This window comes from Indicator indicator, chromosome 29 (assembly GCF_027791375.1).
Source record: "Indicator indicator isolate 239-I01 chromosome 29, UM_Iind_1.1, whole genome shotgun sequence".
NCBI classification, from domain to species: Eukaryota; Metazoa; Chordata; class Aves; order Piciformes; family Indicatoridae; genus Indicator; species Indicator indicator.
Genome location: NC_072038.1, coordinates 11,030,033 through 11,040,413, shown reverse-complemented (window position 1 = coordinate 11,040,413; position 10,381 = coordinate 11,030,033). Strand labels below are relative to the sequence as shown.

The following is a 10,381-nucleotide window of genomic DNA, read 5'->3' as shown; positions in this document are numbered from 1 at the left end:
TCCCCAGGCCAGAAGGTAAAGGCTTGGACTAGACAGAATAATTTGGTTTCATCCTGTTTGTTCTGAATTCACAGTCTCTTGCAATTCCTTTTACAGTTTTTGCCTGTGCCCAGATCTTGGCAGAAGTTGGAAAAGCAAATCCTTTCTTGCTACTGTTAGAACTGCATCTTCAGGTAGGGTAATTAAGCTTGTGTGGAAATGGTAGTTCTTCCCAAAGGTTGTTGCTTAGTTTAAAACATTAAGACTTGAGCCATTTTAGTGACAGTATAGCACCAAACAAAGTGAAACTCCAGGAAGAGCACGTAGCTTCAGGATTGGAGGCTTCATGTGCTACAATGGTTGTGTGCAGACAGTAAACTCCTTTGTGTTTTTCAAATTAGTGGATCGGGATAGACAACATTTGCAAGCATGGATATGTACCAGCATGGATATCCCTGAGCAGAGCCTGGCTCCATCCTCCCAGCACTGCCCTTCAGATCTTTATAAACATGAATGAAGTCGCTCCTCAGGCTTCTCTTGTGCGTCGTGTCCTGTGTGGGCATTTGTTGGATAGTGCTGCAAAAAAGGGTTTCACTGAGTACAGGAACTGTTTGGACTGTGCAACAGTAACAGCGCTGGAGCAATCTTCTGGCACCAGTATGTAACTGCTGGGTGTCTCTGCACCCCTCCCCAGATATATCTGGTGTGGTTTGCAGTGCTTATGTGGAGGTGCAATCTAAGAGTGATGTAAAGTTGGAGACGTGGGTTTTGTTGTTTTTTTTTTTTTTTAAATTGATCCTGATATCTACAAAGTGAAGGTAAAAGTTGCTTACTGTCCCTCTGCTTCTGCACTGGGTACTGGCTGGCAGTTGCGTCACGTTTCACACATGGTACGTGTTGCTGAGTGGAGTGTGTTACAGGCATGTTGTATGCATACTCTAAGTTCACTTAAACTTCTGATTCAGGAAGGAAAAATAACATCATTATAGTGGACGAATTCTGTTACTGATCAGGACAACCCAGCAATTAATTTTAAATCTAATCAGTGAGCTGGGAAGAAAGGGGTCCCCCCTATACCTGTCTGTTCCAGAGCTCCATTCTGCAAATATTTGGGTGTTGGGAGAAGAAAGAATAACTCTTCTTGTCCCCCTGGTCCCCAGGCAAATAATGCAATTATTGCTGCCGTTGAAATCTTAAGAGTCTCCAAGACTTTCAAAAGCTTCTGTTTCAAGATATATTTTACTAGTAGGTTTTGAGCTGCTCAGTGATGGTAGTTAACTGTGATTGTCTTGCTACCTGGTGTTCAGCCAGCACAGTCCGTGTGTGGCAATGTGCTGTATCTTCAAACAGCACAGCAGGAGCTGTTAATGTACCTAAATACCTTGTGTTCTGCTGACACCTGGATTATTTTCAACCTCAATATTGAAAGCAACAAGCCCATTAAATGAAAAGCCTAGATAAAAGGTCACATTTTCATTTCCAAGGGGCACTGAGTCACGATGGAGCGGCAAGATAGGAAGGTCCTTCATGTGACCACGTATGAAGACGCTTCTGTCCCTCGTCCAACCAGAAACTCTTTTGAGATTGTTCTGAATGTCGGGAAGATTCCACACAGTTCCATGTAGCCACTTCATTCTCCTCTCATCTAAGGACCCAGGAATCAATTTATCAATTTTAGTTTTGTGCACAATCTTGCCTAATCCATAACCTTTCCCCAGAAAAAAGTGGGTGTAGATTCTTTTCTTTCTGGTAGGAACATCTTTCATCTTGATGTCATATAAGCGTTTCAGAGTTTGAAGGGCTGAGCTTAGGATGTCATCTTTATCTGGATTAGGCTCTTTGTCTAATGCCTCGTCTGGCCAGTACAGCAAGGTGAGCAAAAAATAGGCACTTGCTGGAAATGATCCTTTTCCTTTAGAGAATCGTAAACTGAGCTCACGAAGAATTTGCATTGGAAGAAGTTTGCCTGATCCTGGTGCTAAGCATGCTAACGTGATGTGGCACAAAATGTAACTGATCAGATCATAGTCCTCCAGCCTGTCCCTTCGAGGGTCTTCTGGGTAGAAACTAAGGATCTTTTCTAGCTTCTCAGCTGACCTGTTCTCCTTCTTATCTGTTAAGAATGACAGGATATTGGTGACACTGCCTCCACCACTCTTGTAAATAATCATGCGTCTAATCAGCTGGCTCTTGGGGCCACCACTGCTGTCCTCAGTAAGTGACGAGACAAAAAACTTGGCATATACCTCAGACTGCCTTTTTAGCCATTTTCTGGGATTATAGATTTGTTCTTCCTTTTCATCTCTTTCATCTTCCTCATCCTTCTCCTGGGTTTTGTCTGTTTGGAAATAACTTAGGTCTTCTGAAATCCATTCCAGAGCATCAAACAGGTTCTGGCGTAAGCCTTTTAAGCGGCAGTGAAGTGCTCCCCATGGTTTTTTAATAGCTTCAGGAATGTAATCTGTGATCAGGTATTTCACAAGCTCAGAATGTTCCCCCTCTGGACATCTGCGGAACACGTGGACTGTGGACAGGAAGCGAAGAAGGCGACATCCTACTTCCACTTCTCCAAAATAGCCAGCGTTGTTCATACTGTCACGGTCTCTATTTGCAGCCTGTTGTGCAGCTCTGAAGCACTTCATAGATTTAAGAGCCATCTTTATCTTTTCAATGATGTCTTCAGGAGTGTCTTCCTGTGTCTTTTTATCCACTCTGAAACTAAACCATTTCCTGTAGACTTGGCCTTCTGTATCTAAAATATAAGAATCATTTGGCAAATGAGATTTTGCAACCTCTGCCCAGTATTTTGCATCCTCAAACTTCTCATTGTTGTAATGCAGTCTGGCAAGCTGCTGGGCAAAGAAGGGATCTTTCCCAAGGATTTCATAGGCAGCTTTCAAAACGGCGATAGCTTTTTCACAGCCTTCAGCATTACAGACCTGCTCAATGAATGGGGAGAAAAGGGTGTCAGTACTGTCACCCCTGCTTCTCTTACCACGCCGAATAAACAGATCTCTGATGAACTTTATGAATTCATCTCGCCCAAATCTGTTGTCAAAGAGTGTCTTTTCCTGAAGAAGAGCCATTGCAAGTTGACTTTGAGGTTGATTCCCTGAAAGCTGTTGCAGAATTTCTTTTGCAACCAGACAGTGTATTATCTGAACAGAGGAAATATAGGTTGTATTTTCCCTTAGCTCGACAAAGATCATTCTTGCTTGATCACTCAAGTGATTTTTAAATTCATATAGTCTGGATTTCCTTTCTGTGTATATCCCGAGCCCCAGAAAAGCCTCACAATGTGACAAGGAAAGGTAGGAATTGGGTACATAAAAATTGAGCAAAGCCACATATCTCATCAAGCACGTATCCCGAGAGGAATGGTCGATGTCTTGCAGCATGTGCCCTACAAAGTCTCTCACGTATGTTTCGTTGAACTCCTCACACATCAGGACAAAGGTGAGTATGAATTCTGGCTTGATATCCTTCTGCTTCAGTTTTTCAAGTTTAGATTTGAACAGACTTTTCTCTGAATCTGTCAGCTTGTGAGTGACAGCAACTGTGTCTAGGGGAGAAGCCTTGCAAAGTCTTTCAGGGTCATTAGATCGTCTACAGCACAAGAGGATGAAGTAAGGTCTGGGGGAGTTCATTTTCCTGGTTGCTACAGCATCCACTAACTCATTCCTTAGTTCTTCCACATAGTCTTCATCATAGTCTTCGATTAGTAGGAGTACAGGCAGGCAGTGACTAAAATCTTTCTCTTCATAATCCCTAAATGCAAGTGCATGCTCACAGACAGTTGCAGGTGAGTATGAAGTTTTGATAACAGCACATCTTACGTCCTTTCTTTTTTTCCATAGCACTTGCCGTGCAATTGTGCTTCCCCCGCTTCCAGGATGGTGAAATATCTTTAGTTTAGCCACGGAATAGTTGAGTCTGTTTTCTCGTAAAATGTCCTCAAGAAGCTTGTTGGTATCCTTGCATGCTTCACGTTCAATGATTTCCCCGCAGCATCTTCTGTCAGCCAGCCAGAAGTTCTCCCAGGTGATTTTTTTCCCTCGGTAAAAATTTTGTTCTATTTCTTGTATTTGTTTCTCAGTCAAAATGTCTAATTTGATATCATCACATTGGTCAATACAGAGGATTTCTAGGGAAAACAGCTTCTCTTCTTCCAGAGAGGGAAGTGTACACAGTCCTCTAGTGGAAACTGGCAGGTGTCTGGGCTGTGTTGTAGAAGGCAGCATTTTTTGAATGGTGGCATCCACGTGACTCAGTTTCATACCCACCACACTGCATTTTTCTAGTGTCTTCATGCTGCAGTATGCCTGAGCTAGATTAGCCCACTTGCAGTAATTCTCTCTGGACTCTGCAATGCAGACAATATACTCAGTGCCGTTCATCTCCGTGTAGAATTCCTCAAAGGTATCCACAAGTGGCTTCTGCACTGGTGAGAGCAATAGGAAAAGCACAATGAAAGACCCCTTGGGCAGGATCTCGTCGCAGATTTGAGTAATTGCTTTCTTAAGATACTTCTTTTTCATTCTAATCCATGTGTTTTCATCACAAGGCTTTTCACCCCCGTGGAAGTCGCTGCGCCCGTTGCAGAACACCCAGCTGGTCTGATCAAAGAGGCTGGAGTGCTTCTGATGGGGAGGGTTGCCAGCCTTGCTCTCGGTGCAAAAGTCTTGTAAAAAATAACACCTCGTGGCATGGTGCTCTTTGTACTTGCTGTACAACCCTGACATGTTGGAGTCTTCATCGAAGTCAAAGACACAGAAAATGTTTAGGTGCATTAGAAACTTGATACAGTTCAGATTGTCCTTCTCACATCTGTTTGTCACAAGGATGTACCACAAGGAATCATCCATGTAGCTTTTGCCATTGTTCAGTAGAATTGACAACTTTCTCCCTAAATTGGGAGGTATTTCTATGTGTACTTGGGTGCTGGAGTGCTCGGCTTTTTCTCTCTGAGTGTCCCTGTCCTTTAAGTCTTTAATGAAAGTAGCCAGTTTGTTGTGCTCTATGAGCTCAGACTTTGCTCCCAGTCTCTGGTAGAGAGCTCGCTCTTTTGTCAGGGTCACCTTCTGCCTTACCTCGTCGTATTTTGGCAAACACACTTCAAAGAAGATGCTGTTCTTTACTAAACTGGATGTGGGCTCAATGTCAACCTCTACCACAAATCTTTGCTCCTCAGAGTCTTTCGAGATCACTTCAATGAAAACAGGTGGGTGGATGCATTTCCTTGCAATTTCTTGCATGTTTTCACAGAAACATTTTTCTATGTAATCCAGCGCGTCCACATAGTGCTCTCGCTCTCTGACCTTGATCCCAATGATCTGGCCATGTTTCCAGCCCTTGTCCTCAACGCTGTCCATGATTCCGAAGTGGATGGTGCCGTTTGTTCGGATGTTCATGCAGGCTGAAGCAAATCTTATCACTTCACTGGCAAATTTTGACTGCAGCTGGTTTTTGTTCAGTTCTGCAGCAATGGCAAATGATTTGTATTCATGGCAAGGAGTGATTAAATCATTGACTCCTGTTTCTGGAGCCAGAACTCTGTCCTTCACGTATTTGAAGTCGCTGTTCTGGCTTCTAAATGGACGGCAGTTGCTGAGCTGCAAAGTTTCATCAGTGCTTTTAACCTGGGAGCTTTTACTTCTTTGCTTCCTGCTAGACTTGAAAGCTGTGTTGTCTTTGCTAGTTTTATCTGCTGAATCACAGCTGTCTCCAGTTGAAGTGTTTGGAGCTGAGGTATTTTTGGGTCTTCCTGGATCTGTCTGTGCCTTGGCTGTGTCAGATGTGCTGGTGGAACTGGGTCTTCCTGGAGCTGTGTGTGCAGCTGGGGATGTCTGTGCTGTGGCTGTGTCACATGTGCTGCTGGAACGCTTGGCTTGCTGTGCGCTGTGCTGGAGATGCCGAAGTTCGTTTCTCTTGCTGGTTAACACATGGATTTGGCCTCCCTTCATACCTAGGCCTTTGAGGAAAGCCTCATCCACTTTCATTAGCACTGGACCTGTCACTTCTTCCGCACAGAGTTTTTCTACATACTCTTTCTTGATTCCGGTAGATTCTAGCCAATGTCGGACATGGGTCTCATCCCATTCGCTCACAGGTAAGGTTTTGTAATCTAGAAGTTAAAATCACACAGTAGTAACGCAGGCTGAAAATAGATTAGTGTGCTTGACAAGCTATCCTAATCCTTGCAAGGAATGATTGTTTGCTTTCTCCCAGGCACAATGAAAGACTGTGTCTTAGCTTTTCAAATACATTGGTTCTGATGGCCTTAACCTTAATCAGAAGCAGTTCTGAGCAGTGGTACCAGACCAATAAATTAGTGGAGCAGGAAATCAAGAAGGAGGTTTGGAAATGAGCCTCAAAGGGAGTCATGGAAATAACCTAGAATGCTTTTTGAAGGGAATGATGGGCTAAGGTTATCAGAACTGACAGGGGCTGAGCTCTCTAAACTAGAGAGGTTTGGGTAGATAATTTACCCTCCTGAGTCAATTTATTTTCTGCTAGATGAAGATAGCATCAGTACAAACCCTGAGATGGTGTTAAGAGTTCTTACTAGTTCCCCACTAGAGATGAACCCTTAAAATGCAGATATTAAATGCAAATTACTACATATGAAGTACAAGTTTTCTGAAAGCACAGAAACACATACCCATTGCCTTTGATGAGGGAAATCCTGCTGGTGATGAACAAAACCCTAGAGGGGGAAAAGATAACTTGTCTTTAGATTTACAGTTAGCATTCCTGCGTTAAAGCTGCATTGTGTTTCCCCACCCTCCTCTCCACCTTTTTGGTCCAAAGTGGTTTCTGCACCTTCAAAAGCCTCCTCTTGCGAGCTGCTCTGCCTCTATAGCTGTGCTGTGTGAAGGTAGCTGCTCTGGCCGTGACACACGGGTGTGAAGGAAATGGGATTTTACTGAGAAGTGGCTGAGAGCTGTGTTCACCTAACACCTCCTTCTGTTAGGTAGTGGAGAAAAGGAGTCCTAGAGCTAGCTACTGTCCCCCCTAGGCTGCACAGTAGCTCTTGCTTTTTTGTCACTGTTTTTTCTCTCTCAGTCTTCCTTTCCCTGCTTCTTCCTCCTTCACATTCCTCTTTTTCTTTTATTTGCAGGTACTCTTCCGCCTGCCCCCATTTTGTTCCACACCAGTTTTGGCGCTCCCTGCCTTTTCCATGAAGCAGTTTGACTCTCTGCCTAACCCCCCTGAAGCCTCTTTTTACTGGGCTGGCCTTGCCAGTGACATCTCTGCCTCGCTCAGGCTTCATTTATAGGGTGCACAGGTGGACTGCAGCAGGCATAGTTCTGTACTGAGGAGGAAACAAGTGAAATGCTCCTGCTCAGCCTAGCACCAGACACATAGGTAGATTGTCACAGTCATCAATAACTATCTGTGAGGTACAGACTGGTCAAGAAGGTGGCAGGGGTGTGGTGGTGGTGGTTCTCTTATTGTGGTGTGAAAGCTCAGCTCTGTGCTGGTTCAGCATGTGTCCACAGTCCAGCCAGCTCCATCACTGCAGCTCATGGTGCTACAATAGCAACACTCACAGCTCTGTCCAGCTGTAGAAGGAGCAGTGTGTCCAGCCAGAGTAAAAGCCTGATGTGGGGCTGCACAAGCTCCACACAACCTCTGAAAGTACAAAGGGAAGGGGATGACCATGGCTTGGCAAAAGGTGAGTTCAGTGGAAGGTGATGATTTGGGGAGATACTTGGCCTAGGAGAGTAGGGGCTGCTAGGAACTGCTGCGTGGAGCAAGTGCACATTTGCTGTTGCAGCCCCTGGGAAGCCCTGTGGGAAGCCTGTGGGCTGACTGAGGTGCCAGCATGGCCAAGAGCTTTGGTTTAAGGACTGACTCTAAGCTGGGGCGCTGTAGGAGGACTGCTCTGACATGCTGTAGGTGTAAGCAGACTTGTCCAGAGGAAGTGTAAGCAGCCTGCCTAGGACAGTGAAGTCTGATTCCTACTGCCAGACACCCCTGAAATACTGACCTTTGAGTGCCTTTGGCTGCCACATCACACCCCAGGGCTGTATGTCCCTCCTGGGCTTATCTGTCTGTCACAGCCTGCTGTGGCAGATGACGTCAGACAGGGTTTTGGGAGAAAATGAAACGTAACTGGGAATAGAAACTAGAGTGGGGTGTGGCAGGGGGTGGGCAGTGCTGGGCTGGCTCCTCCGAGGGTTGCAGGGCCCTGTGCTGGAGGGATCGTTGAGGCCCTGCTCCCCCTGTTTCTAAGAGCAGCTAAGGCAGTGGGGGGGGAGGGGTGAGCAGCAGTGGTTTCGAGGTCTCTGCAGCCTGTATGGGCTCAGTGGGACCTGGATGCTGTCAGGTGCATGGGTGGCCAGGGAAGGGATGGAGCCATGGATGTGCAGGGGTCAGCCCCTGCCCTAAGCTGCTCAGTCGATCCCACTTACCCACTGCTGAGCAGCTCTTTGCTTGGGGTGGGGGCAATGCAGGCAGATCCTCACTTTTTGCAGGTCTGCTAGAGTAAAGCAACCCCAGCAGGTAAAGAAGAACCTCCACTGCCGCCCTTCCCCCTGCCTCCCCATGCAAGAGTAGCGTGGTGCAAGGAGGGCTTACCTTGTAGAGCCTGCAGGTCACAGAACTGTCTCCAGTGTGTTGCTGCCAGCAAGGAGACTATTTCCAGAAGTGAAGGAAGGAAGGTCTTCCATCTGCCAGCTGATAGCCCTGCAGCCCAAGCAGGAACCCTGGGAGTGTTTCTCCAGTGCTCCTCTGGGGTTCTTTGAAATACACCTACCAGTACCCGGCAGTAAAACCGGGGACTGCTCTGGAGGAAGTCCTGACAACCCTCCCAAGTCTCCGCCCACTTTCCGACAGTGTTGTGCTGGTTGGTGCTGCCTTTGCAATCCAGCTGACTACCCTAGCATGGGAGGAACCCGTTTCGATGGCTGCCAGGTGAGGCTGTGGGCTGTGCCCCACAAAACAGGCATGTGTCAGGATGCTTGGCCACAAGGTGTGCTGGAGTATTATTTACTTTTCTTTTTTACAATTGGGCAGATTCACCCCCACCCAGGTCTCCCACTTAGTGAAGACAGTGTGGCAGGATCATCAGCCTCCAAGAGTGATAGAGGAGGGCTATGATGGGAGGTGCACCTTCTGAGTTGCAGCAGCCGAAGCTGTCTTGCAGGCATTCTTTTCCTGTAAATCACGTGGTCGTTTCTCAGCTCAGTTCCACACCCACAAATGCGTTTGTGGATCTCTGCTGCGCAATAGCAAAAACGTTTGGCTAGCAGGAAAACAGTGGTGAGCTGGCCCCCACCTTGGGAGCAGGATGTGGTGGGAGCTGAATGTGGTGGCCACAGGCCCAGTGCAGCTGCAGGCATTCCCCCTTCTCTACTTGCCAGCTCCTGGCTTTGAGAGCTGTGGGAGCCCAAAATATGGCATTTCCTCAGGCACACACCACTAAATGCTGTGGGTTTGAATCTGAGTACAAGTCTTTATTTAGTAGACTTATAAAAGAGCTTTACATGAGAAGTACAAAAATAGGAAATAGGCTTTGAGTCTTAGATAAAACTGCCATGTGTTTTGGTGGGGGTTTTTTTCAAGCTTCAGAACCAGGTAACTTGCACATTTGGCATCTTAGGTGAATTGCTTTCATACATTGTAAAACTAGGAAAAAAAAAACTTTCTTGAAATTAGCTCCAGACAGGTATCCAAATGTCCCCAATCCTCCCCCTTCCTGCCAATCATTTATTGGTTTAAGACACAATGGCACAATCACACAAACTCCTTCCATGATTTCTGATGAAAGATACAGTATCCCTTTGCTCTGCCAGTCACTCTAACACCATTAACTATGAACACAACCCCACATGAGTATGATGTGGTGTGCTTTACACTGGGACCACTTGGGTTTGATACCACTTTGTAGTAACAATTAAATAAATATAAATAGGTTAAATAAATACATTGTAAAAGAACACCCCACTTGCCCTAGGATTCAGCATTTCTTCATTCTTCATACCTACCTAATGCTTTGTCACAGCTTTAGGGCCAGTGAAAAGAAATACTGCATCTTTAGATACAGACTCATGTGGCTGTGCCCAGCAGCCACAAGCCAGCTGAGGGGGTTCCTCTACAGCTTTGTCCCACCTGCTGCAAATGCAGCCTGATTTCACTCTCCTGTGCATCTCACTCCTTCCTGTTCAGCTCATTTTCTCCCCAGGACGACTCTAGCTGTGCAACTGGTAACCCTTCTTTGTAAGGCAGGGAGGAGCCCTTGAGGCAGCTCACAGCTTAGCTCCCCAAGAGCAGCACATTGCTGTGGCTGCTGTGTTTTCCTGCAGGTACCTCTGTAGGGCTGTGCTGACACTTGAATGCAGGCAGGGCCTGCCCAGGCTCTGCTGTGAATACTGTAAATGCTCTTGGGCTGATACTT

The 10,381-nt window shown here is 46.2% G+C and overlaps 1 protein-coding gene across 1 annotated transcript; it reads right to left on the bottom strand.

The window, feature by feature from the left end:
• Positions 1-568: 568 nt before the first annotated feature.
• Positions 569-8,892, bottom strand: LOC128976428 (sterile alpha motif domain-containing protein 9-like). The gene is made up of 3 exons (XM_054393664.1): positions 8,563-8,892; positions 6,641-6,685; positions 569-6,103 (listed from the first exon to the last, which is right to left on the bottom strand). Exons 2-3 carry the CDS (start codon positions 6,642-6,644, stop codon positions 1,353-1,355), a joined length of 4,755 nt encoding a protein of 1,584 aa, XP_054249639.1. The 5' UTR covers positions 6,645-6,685; positions 8,563-8,892; the 3' UTR covers positions 569-1,352.
• Positions 8,893-10,381: the final 1,489 nt, after the last annotated feature.